The 17,093-nt window shown below is 43.2% G+C and overlaps 1 protein-coding gene and 1 long non-coding RNA gene across 6 annotated transcripts in view; one reads left to right on the top strand and one right to left on the bottom strand.

Moving 5' to 3' along the window:
• Positions 1-2,257: 2,257 nt before the first annotated feature.
• On the bottom strand, positions 2,258-16,638 carry LOC140728559 (uncharacterized). 2 transcript variants are annotated; one of them, XR_012099107.1, is made up of 3 exons: positions 16,543-16,638; positions 14,366-14,531; positions 2,258-2,814 (listed from the first exon to the last, which is right to left on the bottom strand). It is a non-coding gene; the product is annotated as an uncharacterized lncRNA (long non-coding RNA). The 2 variants fall into 2 exon arrangements; XR_012099109.1 differs by lacking the exon at positions 16,543-16,638 and adding an exon at positions 14,915-15,389.
• Positions 15,411-17,093, top strand: part of mtcl1 (microtubule crosslinking factor 1) — a 214,643-nt gene continuing 212,960 nt past the window's right edge. For all 4 annotated transcript variants that reach the window (XM_073047438.1, XM_073047446.1, XM_073047429.1 and 1 more), the window contains exon 1: positions 15,411-16,724. In XM_073047438.1, coding sequence (XP_072903539.1) covers positions 15,843-16,724 — 882 coding nt within the window. In that variant the 5' untranslated portion in view covers positions 15,411-15,842. The remainder of the gene's footprint in view (positions 16,725-17,093) is intronic.

Below are 17,093 nucleotides of genomic sequence, written 5' to 3'. Positions count from 1 at the left end.
CCTGAGAAGGTGATGAAGGAAGGTATTGTCACAACACATAAAAAGCCTCTGGGTGAGCATTTCTATTGCCAAGGTATTGAAGGCTGTGGATCATGTGAAAGGGATGACTATAGATGGGTATTTGATGGTCAGCATATAAATTGTGTACTGAAATGTCTGCTCCTGTGCTCTGTAGCTCACTGAATTTACTTTGTTTTGCATCTTACAGTTCCCACTCCCCTCCACCACCCTCACCCCCATCATCTTTGATCTTCTACATCTTCTTGTATTCATCATATCAAGTCCTCCAGAGAGCTCAGTTGTGATAAAGAAGATGTCAGCTCCTGATACAATGCTAGGTGGCAGTATGGACTGTGAAGACAACATAGAGAGTCTTTAGAGGGATAGAGGCAGGCTGAGTCACTAGGCAAGGTCATGGCAGATGGAATATGATATAAAATATGTGTTTTTCTGCTTTGATAGAGAAAAAATAAAAGGTAAATAAATACCTTTCAAACCAATTCACAAGGTATTTAGAGGACGTGAGTGTCTGTGAACCTTGCAAAGATTAAGGTGCACACATAACTAGGCAAGACATAGAAAGATTTGGTATAATGTGAGCAAATGGGATTAAGTATGATGTGGACGATCATGATCCTTTCCAGGACCATGATTGTCCTTGGTAAATTTTTCTACAGAGGTGTTTTGTCAATGCCTTCTGGGCAGTATCTTTACAAGATGGGTAACCCCAGCCATTAAAAATACTCTTCTGAGATAGTCTGCCTGGTATCAGTGGTCGCATAACCAGGACTTGAGATACACACCAGCTGCTCATATGACCATCCTCCACCTGCTCCCATGGCTTCACATGACCCTGATCAGGGGGCTAAACAGGTGCCACATATTGCCCAAGGGTGACCTGCAGGCTAGCAGAAGGATTGAGTGCCATACACATCCTTTGGTAGAGACGCTTCTCCACTCTGCCACCCTATAGAGTAGATGGGCAAAAAGGTTGTGGGAGCCAGAGGACCCATTTCTCAGTTGTACAATTCCATGATAAATCAAAAAAGGCTAATTTTAAGGGTCAGCAGATGATTAGGAAGGTAAGATGTGTAGGTCTTTAATGCAGGAGGATTTGGATACGAATAGTTACACCTCGCTCTAATTTCATAATGGTCTTGTCAGAGCTAGGATGGCACAGTGACACAGCTAGTAGAGCTGAAGCCTCATTGCTCCAGTGTCCCGGGTTCAACCCTGACCTTCACTGCTGTCTCTGTGGAGTTTGCATGTTCTCCCTGTAAGCCTGTGCTTTTCATCCCACATCGTAAAAATGTAAGATAATTGGCCACTGCCGCTAGTGTGTGGTGAATGACAGAACCTGGAGGAAGTTGATTATGATTTAGAGAAAATAACAAGAGATTAGTGTGTGATTAGTACAAATGGGTGCTTGATGGTTGAAGCAAACTTAATGAGGTGATGGGACTTTTTCTGTGCTCCATGACTCTGTGGCTCTGTATCAATATTACTGTATATATTGTAGGTCTGATCTCCATGCCCTAGGTACATATATTTGTGATAGAGGGATCAGAGCAAAGGTTCACCAGATTAACTCACTGGTACAGTGGGTTTGCTGCCAGAGGAGAAATTAACAGCCTAGGCTGATGCTGTCTTGTATTTAGGAATGAGCGAAGTGATACCATTAAAAAGAACAATCTCCAATGGAGCTGATATTTTCCTTCACTGAGCATCCAGCCACAAGGAATTGCAGTCTCAAAATAAGAGGGTTAACTATACAGGATAAAGATGGGGAAAAATCCTTTAATTAGAGAGTGGAGAATCTTTTGGAATGTGGGAGCTCAGTGACCAAGTAGATCCAGGGCAAAGATAAATAGATGTTTAGATATTAAGGGAATAAGGTAATAGGGATAGTGCAGAAAATAGTAGAGGCAGACATTCAGCCACAACTGTTGAACATTATTGAATGGTAAAGTATGCTGCCAAAAGCCGAACGTCCCAGTGGCCAAACATTTTAATTCCCATTCCTGTTCCAATGTGTTGGTCTATGGCCGTCTCTTGTGCCATGCTACACTCTGGGTGAAGGAACAACACCTTATATTCCTCCGGGTAACCTCCAATATGAATATTGACTTTTCCTTCCTGTAAAAAAAATCTTCCCTCTCCCTCCCCTCTTCTTCTATTCCCCACTCTGGCCTTTTACCTCTTCTTGCCCACCTAACACCTTGTCCTGTGTCCCCTCCTCCATCACTTTCTCCTATGGTTCACTCTTGTCCTCTATCAGATTCCTTCCTTTCCAGCCCTTTACCTTTCCCACCCACCTGGCTTCACCCATCACTTCTAGCTTTCCTGTTCCTCCACCCCCCACCTTTTTTTATTCTGGCCTCTTTCTCCTTCCTCGTCAGTCTGAATGAAGGATCTTGGTCAGAATCATCAACTGTTTATTCATTTCCATAGATGCTGCCTGACCTGCTCAGTTCCTCCACCATTTTGTGTATGTTGAATGGGGTTTCTGCTATTTCTGGCCAGCACCACATTTTTTTCAGATAATTCTTTCTTGCTCACTACCCTACCACAGATATTCTCCTTGTCCTTCACACTCTTATTAACTAGAAGCACATTTGCATTCTAACCGTTCACAGTTTTCTGTTGTCATTTAATCAATGCTCTGCTTTCAGTTCACCTTTACTTTTGTTGCACCAACCTTGGCTGCACAGTAAACAATGAACAAAAGTGGAAAATGATGTAAATACTCTGCCTTGGGAAAGCAGACAGCATAGTCAAGGAACCCTCCCTGGGCATTCTCTCTTCTCCACGTTCCTTTAGATAGAAGATAAAAAGTTTGAGAATACATGCCACAATGCTCAAGGACAGTTTCTATACCACTGTCATCAGATTCTTAAACAGGCCTCTTGTAAAATAAAGATGAACTCTTGATCTCCCAGTCTACCTCATCATGGCCCCTACACGTTATGTGCACTGCACTTTCTCTGCAAATGCAGCACTATATTCTGCATTCTGTTTTTGTTTTCCTGCTCTGCTACTTAAATATACTTATGGAAGATCTGTGTGGATAGAATGCAGACAAAAGTTTTTCATCATATTGTGCTACAATAAAAGAGCTTTGACCAGCTGCCAATCCAGACGTCAGAAGTTTTGAGAGGAACAGCTTCTTCCCCTCTGCCATCTGGTTGTTGAACCCATGAACACTACCTCTCTTTTTTTAATATATATTATTTCTGTTTTTGAACGATTTTTGATTTATTCAATATACGTATACTGTAACTGATTTACTTATTTATTTATTATTATTTTCATCTTCTATATTATGTGTTGCATTGAACTGCTGCTAAGTTAACAAATTCCACAACACATGCCGGTGATAGTAAACCTGATTCTGATTTGAATCAGGTCCACTGCTTGTTTATAAAAGGCAGCAGAGAATCAGTACAGTGAAAAAGAGATTTGACCAGTGAGCATTCAGTGTTTGGGATTGATTAGTAAGAGCAAATTAAAGGAAGGCAGAAGCAAGTGCAGCAGCCATCGTCTGAGTGGACAGAGTCAGAGTAGTCATCTTGAGGCTTTAGCTCTTCATGGCTTCAGTTAGAGAAAGCAAAAGAATGAAAAGCTCAAGTTTTTTTGTTCTCTTCTTTATATCTGCTCAGCTAGCACAGTAGGGATGACGGGCAGGATAGTGAAATGCTCCTCTCACAGGATGTGGGAAGGCAGGGAGACCTCCAGTATCCCTGACGACTACAACTGTGAGAAGTGCATCCAGCTGCTGCTTCTAACAAAAACTATGTTGAGGAGTTAGAGCTGGAACTAGATGAACTCCAGATAAGACATATAGTAGAGAGGCAGTTACACCCAAGGTACAGGAGACAGGAAATTGGTTGACAGTCATGAAGAGGAAAGGGGTTAAGAAGCCAGTGCAGAGTGCCCCTGTGGCCAACCCCTCAACAACAGGTATATCACTTTGTATACTGTTGGGGGTGGGGGGAATGACCCAACAGAGGAAAGATGCAGTGGGTGAGTCTGCTTCTGTGACTTAGGAGGGAAGCAGGGAGAAAAGGCAAGCTGTAGTGATAGGGAATATGTTAGGGGAACAGACAGGAGATTCTGTGGGCGAGAACGAGATTCCTGAATCTCATTGCCTCCCAGGTGCCAGTGTCCCAGATATCTCAGACTGAGTCCTCAGTATTCTTAAGTGGAAGGCTGAACAGCCAGAAGTTGTGGGTCTATGTCAGTACCAATGACATGGGTAGAATGAGTGAAGAGGGTCTGCACAGGGTTGGGTGCTAAGTTAGAGGGCAAAACCTCCAGGGTTTGCTATTCGTGCCATGTGCTAACGAGGCTAGAACTAGGAAGATTATACAGTTTAATACTTGGCTAAGGAGTTGGTGTAGGAGGGAGGGCATAAGATTTTTGGATCATTGGGCTCTCTTCCAGGGAAGTTGGGACTTGTACAGAAGGGACAGTTTGCACCTGAACTGGAGGGGAATTAATATCCTAGCAGGAAGGTTTGTTAATGCGACACAGAGGGGTTTAAATTAGAGTTGCAGGAGGATGGGAACCAGAGTGCCAGAACAGTTAGTGGAGAGGTTGTGGAAGCAGATGCTGGTAAGACCTCAGGCAAAGTTAGGAATCAAAAGGTTGAGCATAGTGTGACTAGTGTCCTGAGCTGCCTATATTTCAATGCAAGAAATATCACAGGGAAGGCAGATAATAGTGCTGAAGATGAGGTAGCTGGTTTACAAACAGAGGTAATGTGCAGTGAGAAGCTGTTGATTGGGGGAAATTGCAGTCAATAGGGCGAGTTGCAACATAAATGACAGAAAAAATTGAAAAGGGTGAATACAGGTCTGAAGGTGTTATATTTGAATGAGCGCAGTATACGGAATAAGATAGATGAACTTGTAGCACAGTCACAAATTGGCAGGTATGATGTAGGCATCACTGAATCATGGCTGAAAGAAGATTGTAGCTGGGAGCTTAATGTCGAAGGATACACATTGTATTGAAAGGACAGGCAGAAGACAGAGGGGATGGCATTGCTCTGTTGGTAAAAAATGAAATCAGATCATTTGAAAGAGGTGACAGAAGGTGGGAAGGTGTTGAATCATTGTGGACAGAGCGAAAGAACTGCAAGGGTAAAAAGACCCTATGAGAGTTATGTACAGACCCCCAAACAGTAGTATGGATGTGACCTACAACTTACAATGGGAGATAGAAATGCATACCAAAAGGGCAATGTTACAATAGTCATGGGAGACTTCAATATGCAGGTAGATTGGGAAAATCAGGTTGGTACTGGATTCCAGGAGGAAGGGTTTCTAAAGTGCCTATCAGATGGCTTTTTAGACCAGCTCATGGTTGAGCCCATTAGAGGATCAGCTGTTCTGGATTGGGTGTTGTGCAGTAAACTAGAATTGATTACATACCTTAAGGTAAAAGAACGCTAAGGGGCAAGTGATCGTGGTATGACCAAGTTCATCTGAAAACTGAGAAGGAGAAGCTAAGTCCAGGTGTATCAATATTACAATAGAGTAAAGGGAATTACAAAGGCATGAGAGAGGAATTGGCCAGAATTGATTGGAAAAGAATGCTGGCAGGGATGATGGCAGAGCAGCAATGACTGGAATTTCTGGAAGCAATTCGGAAGGTACAGGATATATACATCCCAAAGAGGAAGAAGTATTCTGAAGGAAAGTTGACACAACCGTGGCTAATCTAAAATGTCAAGCCCAGTATAAAAGCCAAAGAAAGAGCATATGATAGAGCAAAGACTAGTGGGAAGATAGAGGACTGGGAAGCTTTTAAAATCCAAGAGAAGGCAACTAAGAAAGTCAATAAGAAGGTAAAGATGGAATATGAAAGTAAGGTAGCTAATAATATTAAAGAGGATACCAAAAGAGAGGTGAGAGAGGATATCAGACAGCTGTAAAACAATGCTGGAAAGGTAACAATGAGGAACAATGAAATGACAGATGAACTGAATAAGTATTTTGCATCAGTCTTCACTGTGGAAAACTAGCAGTATGGTGGAAGTTCCAGGTATCAGGTGTAATGAAGTGTGTGAAGTTACCATAACTAGAGAGAAGTTTCTTGGAAAACTGAAAGGTCAGAAGGTAGATAAGACACCTGGACCAAATGGTGTACATCTGGTGTACAATGGTGTACAGCGTTCTGAAAACGTGGCTGAAGAGATCATGGAGGCATTAGTAATGATCTTTCAAAAATCACTAGATTCTGGAATGGTTCTGGAAGACTAGAAAGTTACAAATGTCACTTCACTCTTCAAGGGAGAGAGGCATCAGAAAGGAAACTAAAGGCCAGTTAGTCTGACCTTAGTGCTTGGGAAGATGTTGGAGTCGATTATTAAGGATGAGGTTTCAATGTACTTGGAGGCACATGATAATATAGGCCATAGACAGCATGGTTTCCTCAAGGGAAAATCTTGCCGGCAAATCTGTTTGAATTCTTTGAAGAAATAATATGCAAGGCAGACTAAGGAGAATTGCTTGATGTTGTGTTCTTGGATTTTCAGAAGGCTTTTGACAAGATACCATGCATGAGGCTACTTAAAAAGCTATGAGCCCATAGTAAAACAGAAAAGATTCTAGGATGGATAAAGCAGTGGCTGATGTGCAAGATGCAAAGAGAGGGAATAAAGGGAGCCTTTTCTGGTTGGCTGCTGGTGACTAGTGGTGTTCCACAGGGGTCTGTGTTGGAACCAATTCTTTTTACATTATATGTCAATGAGTTGGATGATGGAATTGACGGCTTTGTTGTAAAGCTTGAAGATGATATGAAGTTTAGTGGCAGAGCAGGTAGTTTTGAGGAATTAGAGAGGCTACAGGACATGCAGGTTAGGACTTTATGCAGTCCTGGGTAGGTCTGTAGTCTAGTGTAGTTTTTTCTGTGTTGTTTTAATGTAGTTCAGTGTAGTTTTTGTATTGTTTCATGTAGCACCATGGTCCTGAAAAACGTTGTCTCGTTTTTACTGTGTACTGTACCAGCAGTCAAGGTCGAAATGACAATAAAAAGTGACTTGACTTGAAAATGGGCAAAGAAATGGCAGATAGAATCCAATGTCGGAAAGTGTATGGTCATGCACTTTGGTAGGAGAATGAAAGGGTTGACTACTTTCTAAATGGAGAAAAAATACAAACAAAACTGAGGTGGAGAGGGACTTAGGAATCCTTGTGCAGTATTCCCAAAAGTTAATCTGCAGGTTGAGTCTGTGGTGAGAAAGGCAATTGCAATGTTAACTTTCATTTCAAGAGGACTAGAATATAAAAAGTAAGGATGTAATGTTGAGACTTCATAAATCACTGGTGAGGCCTCACTTGGAGTATTGTGAGCAGGTTTTGGCCCCTTACCTTAGAAAGGATGTGCTGAAACTGGAAAGGGTCCAAAGGAGGTTCACAAAAATGGTTCCAGGATTGAGTGGCTTGTCATATGAAGAGTGTTTGATGGCTCTGGGCCTGTATTCACTGGAATTCAAAAGAATGAGGGGTGACCTCATTGAAACCTATCAAATGGTGAAAGGCCTTGATAGAGTGGACGTGGAGAGGATGTTTCCTATGGTGGAACTGTCTGAGACCAGATGACACAGCTTCGGAGTAGAGGGAAGTCTTTTTAGAATAGAGATGAGGAATTTCTTGAGCCAGAGAGTAGTGAACCTGTGGAGATTTTTTTTTTGTCACAGGTAGCTGTAGAGGTGGAGTCTTTATGTATACTTAAGGCAGAGGTTGATAGATTCTTAATTGGTCAGGGCATGAGGGATATAAGGCAGGAGATTGGGGCTGACAGGAAGTTTGGATCAGCCAGTGGTGAAATGGCGGAGTAGACACAATGGCCAAATGGCCTAGTTCTGCTCCTATATCTTATGGTCTTAGTACCAGTAAACCAATTATGATATTAGGTTACATCAGTGGGGAGAGAACTAGTGTTAACATTTTAGGTTGAAGACCATTCATCACAAGAAAAGACCCAGTAAAGACTGCAGATGCTGAATCTCTGGGGCAACACACAAAATGGAAGGAGTCACGGGGTCAGGTAGTATCTATGGAGGGAAATGGACAGTAGATGTTCTAGGTCAAGACCCTTCAACAGGGCCAGATGAAAGGTCCTAACTCAAAACATTGACTGTCCATTTCCCTCCATAGATGCTGCCTGATCCACTGAGTCCTCCAGCATTATGTGTGTTCCTGAGGAGAGAAAAGAAGCTTGTTAAGCTGCAGGGATGATGGGGGAGAGGGAATGTCTCTGCCATGATTAAATTTGGGTGACTATTGGAATGAGGTGTATAAACTTTGTCTGGCCATTGAGAAAATAAGGGCATTTAAAGAGTGAGAACAAAGGCAAAATAAGTGTGAAACATAAAGCAGGAAGATATGTCCTGCAGGTCAGCTGAATATATTGTCCACTCACAGAAAGAAGTAGGGGAAAATAAAACAAACAAGTTGAGTCAATATCACAGATGGATGACTGATACAGAAAGAGAGATCAAATTGCTTGAAATTGTACTTCTTTCACTTACTAAACAAAATAAACATGTTTATCTATGTATACCTATGATAAGAATTCTTACAGTATGGCTGTCCTTTTCCCTCACCCAACCAGCAGGAAAAAGCCGCTGGACATTGGAAAAACCTCCAAGACTCGCATTCACACCTAATCTGACCTTTTCTCTGTTCATCGAAGTCAACTAAACTGAATTACACGTTGTGTATTCATCGTGCAGTTAATAGTTTGGCTCTGACCTTTGTCTGCCCTGGTCAAAACAGGATACAGGGACGTGCAGGAAATGGACACAGTTCTGGTGATAAGGGCAAGTTGTATTGTGAATGATTTGGTTTATTTTATATCCACATCAAGCTTGCAAACATTTGTGGCCAACAATTTTGAGAGTTCACCTCTGGCACACCACTGATTTTCAAAACCTGGAAATCTAGGTGCTCAATTTTATCCAATTGTACTCAAAGTCTTGAAATTCATCCCTGGTAAAGCTATATGTCTGAATTGCAAATTCTTAAATAGTACTGAAGGTGGCAAAGGATGAATCAATTTCTTTTTGGAACTGATGCTTACATCTTTATTAACACAAAATAGTTATGGCAGAATATCAGTCACCACATCAGAACTATGCAAACCCCAGTGTGCCTGAGAGTGTTGATTTTTGCATTGTTCCCAATGATACTTGCTGCTCAGGTAGGAAAGCACATTTTGGAAAACTGGGAGTTCACCCTGCCCAACCAAGTGATTAAACCAGAGATGGGCATTGTAGGAAAAATAATGAAGTGAGTATAGACACAGATGACCTTGTTAATAACATGGAAGATATATCAGTTGCAATGTTGGGAGAAGATGCTATAATTCCTAATCCCTGGAGATTATTTTGGATTCTCCTTAAGTGGACCATTGGTTTCCTAGTCTGATATTCCCAGGAGAGCTTTCAGAGATTGTATATGTAATGCCCTGGTTCATTTTTTTCTTCCTGTTACGCTGTTCTGTATTTGATTTTTGTGTTGTTCTCTGCAAGCTGCTTGTTTGGGTTACTGTTGAAGATAAGAGATAGGAGAATTGTGTGCCATCCAATTAGAATGGCTGGATTAAGGGGAGGTTTCTTTGGTGAGGGACACTAAGGTTGGGCTTGGGGTTTTTGTTAAGAGGATGAAGAGAGAAGATACCAGAGATGAGAGGTCGTAGGATTCGACCCAACGCGGGGCTGTGATTCAGTGAAGCCTGAGGTGAGATCGAAGGAGGATCAGCGAAGGGGAGACTGTGAGCTCCAACTTGTGCACATTGGACTGTTTCATTAAAATAGGCCCTTTTTTTTTGTTCTTTCATTACTAACCCTTCAGTCAAATTAAGAATTATAAAACTAAATCTTTTAATTGTATGCAGTGTTCCATCTGTTATTTCGTGGAACTTATTTGTAACAGGTTAACAAATCACGCAGCATCCACACAAACAGGGGGTTTTGGGGTGGGCTTGCGCCTCAATCTCACATGGTTGACGGGGCTGGAGATTGTCTTCCGTAGACCTACACAGCCGACGGAACCAGAGTGCTTCATGTAGATTTGAAACCAGTGACAGCAGTGAGGGACCACAACCTGCACTGAAGGACAGGAAGTCAGCACGTAGGTGGCTGGTCTCCCGGGAAGATTGATTCAGAGAGTGGTTACAGTTTCTGGTGCTGAGCTGGGTTGACGACAATGTACCTGTGCGAAGGTTGCCTCTCATTCATTCAGCACTGCTCTTGTGGCATCTTTAGATTTGTCTCTCACCGACTGAAGTTCAAATACAGAACTTTGAACTTTCAAAGTTCTGCATTCGATCTTCACTAAGGCTCCTGTTTCAAAACCACCAAAATCTAAAGTACAGCACAAGGAAGCAGAGAGCATCAGTAGCATTGTTGTAGGTGCCAGGGATATCAAAATGGAGCAGTGCAGGAGATGCTGGCTCAGATTCAGATTAATTTATTGACATAACAGTATAGATTAGGATGCAATGAAATTCCTTGATCTTGTGAATCTCACAGAATATACAGTATACATGGAAATAAAGAATACAGTGATAAGCACAAAACAGCATAATAGTGCAGCAAAGATTTAATCACATAAGTAGAATTAAGGCTGAGAACATTACAGCACCACTGGACGAGGGATGTGAAAGAATGTCAAACATAGAACAGTTCAGGACCTTCAGCCCACAATGTTGTGCTGATCTTTCAACCTACTCCAAGATCAATTTAAACCTTCCCTCATACAGACATAGCCCATAACCCTGCATTTTTCTTATACCCATGTGCCTGTCTATGAGTCTCTTAATTGCCCCTAATATATCAGCTTCTATCACCACTCCCAGCAATGCATTCCAGGACCCACCACTCTCTGTGTAAAAATCCTACAGTATCTCTGATCTCTCTCCTAAACTCTTCTCCACTCACTTAAAAGTATGTCCTCTGGTTTTACTCATTGCTGCCCTGGATAAAAGGCACCAGCTATCCACTCCACCGATGTATTTTATCATCTTACACACCTCTAGTATTTGGTTTAGAAGATTGACAGTAGTGGGGAAGAAATTGATCTTGAATTTGGTTGTTTGAGCTTTCAAGCTCCTATATCTTTTCCTAGAAGGAAGAAGGGAGAATAAAGAATGGTCAAGGTGGCAGGCATCATCGATTATACGACAGTGTTCCTGAAGCAACACACCATGAAAGTGAACTGGATGGAAGGAGGTGAGGAAGGAGCCTGTGATGGACTGGGCCGTGTTTACTACTCTCATGTTCAGAGGAAAGCAATTGATACATCATTAATTATCAGCAAGTTGTGGCTCACAATTAATTTCAAGTCAGATACAGTATTACCTCAATTTTGACCCATCATTTCAATACTGGTGGTTAAAAGAGAAGTCTGAATTTTATCAGCATTAATAATGAGTAGAATTTTATCATTACTATTGACTACTGGTAGAATTCAATTTATACCAGTTATTTGTTTTACTGTTAAGAATCGCTAGTCCAAGTTTGATTTCCTCTCCCCTCACCGTCCACTCTCCTTACCCTCTCTCTCCTCCTCTTTTTGCCTTGGCTTTCCCGTTGTTCACAAATGTACTTCTGGCAATTGGCAATTCTCAACAATACTTTGCCAACCTTTGTAAAGTAAACTCAAGGGTCCTTGTGAATTCCATAGGACTGGAAGTCATGTTTCAGAGAACAGGTTATCAGACACTGCGTGCAGTGTACAGCATGTGACTAAAAATCCTGGAGCCATAGAGAGGCCCTTTGACCCACCAAATCTATACTGACCATCAGCCACCCATTAATATGTCCAAGTGATTTGTAAAATCATGAGAGGCACAGTTGATGTGAATAGCCAAAGTCTTTACCCCAAGGTAGTAGAGTCCAAAATTAGAGGGATAGGTTTAAAGTTAAAGGAAAAAGTTTTAAGGCAAGGTAACTCTTCACATAGAGAGAGGTGAATATATGGAACAAGCCAGAGGAAGTGGAAGAACAAACAGGACAATTATGATTTTAGTTGGCATTTGGATTGTTAAATGGATTGGACAGGTTTAGAGGGATATGGGCCAGAGACAGGGAAATGGGACTAACTCAGTTGAATAACTTGGTCAACACAGACAAGTTGAGGCAAAGGGTCTGTTTCCATGCTGTATATCGATCTGCAACTCTAATGCCTCAAGACTCAATATCAATTCTAGTGGAAAGAGGTTTCACTTGGTCAGGATAGAAAATTTTCCCAGTGTAAACTGAATGCCATTAGGCAATACAGTGTGCCCATGTGGCATAAGATTGTATATCAATCGGTAGTGAAATAAAAGACCACATAATTGAAATAAATGGATTGAAAAGGATTAGAAAGTTATGAGCCAAACTTTGGCAAATGGGATGAATCTGGTTGGGGTATCTTGGTTGGACTAGATCAGTTGGGCCAAAGGAATGTTTTCCCTCTGTATAACTTTATGACTTTATAAGCAACATTATGCCTAGCCAGGAAACATCTATAATCACTCATTATCTGCCATTCCAGTACAATGCATTATTTGAAGTAGAAAACATAAAGAATGACTCTTAAGAAACTAGCCTTATAAATCTCCCTGCTTTGGCATTGTGACCACTGCTTCCACCACAGCTTTTTCAGTCAATAGCAGCACTTTATCAGTTGCTGCATCATTGCATTTTGTTCTCCCAAGCCAAGTTTGCTACGGGAAAAGTCTACTTGGCAGTTTACTCAAAGAATAGAACTGTACTCCAAAATTTTCAAGCCCATTGCTACTGGCGTCACCTCATCCAGTGGAGTGAACAACTCCAGTTTTGCTGTGATTCCAAACCTGGCTTGATGTCTTGCAAACCAAACATCAAGCTGCTGGCAAGTCGACCATTGTTACGTTAATAGATTTTCAACATTCAAAGAGCATTTGTTCATTCTCAAATGTTTATTGATGCACACGTTAAGCAGAGTTTTCAAAATACATACAGTATGGTTTCTTTATATTGGACAGGGAACAAAAATGGTGTGAGTTTTTTGTCCAGTTTCACAGTCATAGCTTGAGTACTTACAGGAGCTGCAAAAGTGAATTAAACTTGGTGTGTTAAACCCAACTTTTTGTATGAGGATACATGTAAGCAGAGTCAGATCTTGGCAGCCCCAGTGATGGGATTTCAATCCTAGCCTCAAAGGTTCCGTGAGAAATTTGCAGGTTCTCCCTGAGGCTGCATAGATTCCCTCGGGGTATTCAAGTTCCTTCCCACATTTCAAAGTCATGAAGGATGATGGGTTAGATCTCCATTTTAAAGTCTGGGAAGTTTTTGAAGTACAGTACTGTATTTGGTTTGGTTGTGATCAGTGCAGAAAAAACATGGAAAACTGATGGAAAATCAGGTTTTTTTTCTACAAGCCTGGAAAAGGTGATCTCATCACTAGAGTTCCTGATCCTGGCTTGGTATATTCCTGAAAGTTGGGATTTATGATCTCTGCCCTTTAACTACCTCACCAGCCCATTCGCACCTTAGTTTGACTCAGTAAATTGACTTCCTACATTGAAATGTAAACACAAATGTATGATTGTGTACTATTAGTGAAACACACCTCAGTATGCTTGATACTTTGAGCTTTCATCCAGTATCTTCATAGAATCATACAGCACAGAAACAGGCCTTTGTCTCACCGAGTCCACAGGGACCATCAAGCACCCATTCTGCTCAAATCCTGTTTTATTCTCCCCATATTCCCGATAGACCCCCTTAGACTCAACTACTTTTAGGGATAATTGACCTAAAAACCCTCATGTAATTGGAATATGGGGGAGGGGAGTCCCTAGCATTGAGGATAACTTCAAAAGCCGATGCCTCAGGAAAGCAACATCCATCTTTAATCACCTTTTCCCCTCTACCCCCTCCCCATCGCTCAGACATACCCTCTCATTTCCACCATGAAGAAGGTGGTACACTGAGTTACATTAAATATATATGTCTATTAAATAGTTAAGTTAAAATTAGTGCAAAATAAAAAGTAGTGAGGTAGTGTCCAAAGCTCCAATGTTCATTTAGAAATTGGATGGCAGAGGGGAAGAAGCTGTTCTTGAATCGCTGAGTATGTGCCTTCAGGCTTCAGTACCTCCTTCCCGACAGTAATGATGAGAATAGGGCATGTCCTGGGTGGTGGAGGTCCTTAATGATGGACACCGCCTTCCTAGGGCATCCTTGAAGATGTCTTGGACACTACGGAGGCTAGTACCCATGATAGAAGTGACTAATTTTACAAGTTTATGTAAATTATTTTGATCTTGTGCAGTAGCCCCCCCCCCTCATACAAACGGTGATGCAGCCAGTCAGAATACTCACCATGGTACATTTGTAGAAGTTGGATTGTTTTAGGTGACAAACCAAATCTCCTCAGACTCCTAATGCGATATAGCTGCTGTCTTGCCATCTTTATAGCTACATCAATATGTTGCAGCCAGGTTAGATCCTCAGAGAATTTGAATTTGCTCACTTTCTTCTGATCCCTCTGAGGATTTAAAAAAATTTATTGCTTATTTATTCATTATTACAATTTCTTCTGTTTGTATTTGCACAGTTTGTGGTGTTCTGCATTCAGGTTGAACACCCTCGGTGGGTAGTCCTTCATTGCTTCTGTTATGGATATTATTCTATGGACATTGAGTATATCCACAATATAATAACTCTCAGGATTGTATATGGTGACATATATGCTCGTTGACAATAAAATTTACTTTGAACCTTGTAGATACCACTCATAGATTTCCTGTAATCTGCCTGAGGTCACCCCTCAGTATTCTTTGCTCTGGGGAAAAGGTCCCTGCCCATCCAGACTCTCTTTACAACTCAACCCTCCAGTCCTGATAACATCCTTGTGAGTCATGTCTGCACCTTTTCCAGTTTAATAGCGTCCTTCATACAGCGAGACGACCAGAACTGCACAATACTCCAAGTGTGGTCTTGTACAGAACTCCTCCCAACTCTTGCATTCAATGCCCCAGTCCGCGTCTGCTTGCAACCAGTGTGGAATAAATAGAACAGAAACACGAGAAACTGCAGGTGCAGGAACCTGAAGCAAAATAACAATCTGCTTGAGGAAACAGTGGCTCGAAAAGCATCTATGAAAGGAAAGGAGGTGTCAACATTTCGGGTCGAGACCATGTATCAGGACCCGTTATCCAATCCAACACTCCCGTTTCGCTTTAATAAAGTCCGCAAACAGAGCTATATATTCAATTCCACTAGAAGTGTTCGGCACTTATTCCGTGTTTACACGTCATCACACCACAACCTGCAGACCGCGACTGCAACCACCACAGATTCTTCCCCGAGCCTGCCTTTGAAAGGGGTGGGGGAGATAGCGGGGCCGGTGAAATGCGCATGCGTCCAGGGACTGGCGTCAGGCGAGGTTGCAGCTTGTTTTTTTTTCCTCCTTTCAATCAATCAGGCCGCGAGGTGGGGGGGGGGGTGAGTAAAGCGAGCAGAAGGGAGATCAGAGAGACTGAGGCAATGGCAGTGGTGGGAGCCCAATAGCACAGGATAGGAAGCTGAAAAAATACCCATCACACCGCCTATTGAGGATTGTTAAAAAAAAGGGGAGGGGGCGAAATGGTTATTCATCTTCTGCTTTGACCAGCGTGCGTTGGGCTCCGAGTGAATCCGGTTTGGGAGACTGCTTGGAGAAGCAAACACACACTCAGGGGAAAGCAGCAGCACAATATCAAGAGAGGAGTGATGCACACACACAAAGGGAGAGCGGGGCTGTTCTTGTGTGTTGCAAGGCAGAGGTGGCTAGAGACCGGGCTGCATCGCCGCAGGCATGGAGACTGTGAACGGGAGTGCTGAGATCAAGCAGCAGTACGTGGAGAAGAAGCGGCTGAATCGAGCTCCCTCTCCCGCCAGACCCCTGAAGGACCTGCACTGCCGAGCTGGAGCCAAACCCTCACTGAATCCTTGCAAGCCCGGGATCCTGCCCTCCTCGCCCGGCTCCCTCTCCAAGCAGCAGCAACAGGTCGCCGGGGTGCTGGCTCCCCAGAGCAGACCATCCCGCAGGAGCAACGCTCCGGGCTCCAAGGACAAAGCGTCGGTGCCCAAAAGCGGCGTGTCCGGGGCCAAAACTTCACTGACGGTGAGTCACTTCGCCAAGAGGGCTTCTTCCAAAGCCCACCACGAGAAAGGGAGCAAGCAGCAGCCCGGACACGGGGCGGACCATCAGCACAAGGTCCAGGGGAGGAGGGTGAAGAAATGCTTGGTAGCCGAGCCTGGAGCGACCGCCTTGCTGCCGGGCAGCCTGGCGTTGGCGCTGACCAAACCCAGCCATACCGACAGCAGCTCGGACCTGTCGGACTGCGCCTCCGAGCCCCTGTCGGACGAGCAGCGGCTGCAAGCGCCGGAGGCGGCCAGCACCAGCGACGCCGAGTCCTGCGCCGGTTCCAGCGATGCCGAGAGCGGGAAGAAAGGCAAACCGGCGGCTGGAGCACCCAACCTCGGCCGGGAGCAGCAACAGCAGCGCAGCTCACCGGTCAAAGGAGTACCAGGAGGCGAGGGGCTGAAGGCTGGCTCCTCGGCGAACGGTAGGCAAGGCGCCAGAGCCGGCAAAGCCCGGAACCCGTCCGAGGTATCACCGAGCGGGGGCGGCGCGCTGGAGGCGGAGCTGCTGAGAGAGATCGAGGAAGTCCGTTCCGAAAATGATTACCTCAAGGTGAGCCTTAAGACTTGTCACCGTCCCTTCCCCGAACTTCATTCCTCACTCCCACTCACCACCCTTCCACCCCACTTGTGTCCTTGAAATCCCGACAAAGGCCGCCCTCAGTCATCATCCAAATCCACCGATTTCTGACCATCTTATTTAAATCTGATGATATCTCTATCAATAACATTTGGCCAGTTTGGCTCAAAGTTATTACATTCCTGTCATAGTATCTGCCAATTTGACCAAATTTAATACATCTGTCTCTAAAATACCTGAGCAATTCTGACCACATTTATTTCATTGTATGTCGCAAAGTCTCCTCATTAGCACATTCGAGATATTTGTATCATCAATAATCTTGTCCCAATTTAATTAGCT

The sequence above is a fragment of the Hemitrygon akajei genome, chromosome 1 (genome assembly GCF_048418815.1).
Source record: "Hemitrygon akajei chromosome 1, sHemAka1.3, whole genome shotgun sequence".
In the NCBI taxonomy this organism is placed as follows: domain Eukaryota; kingdom Metazoa; phylum Chordata; class Chondrichthyes; order Myliobatiformes; family Dasyatidae; genus Hemitrygon; species Hemitrygon akajei.
Note: the sequence above shows the minus strand (reverse complement) of the source record. Positions and strands in the feature narration are given on the sequence as shown.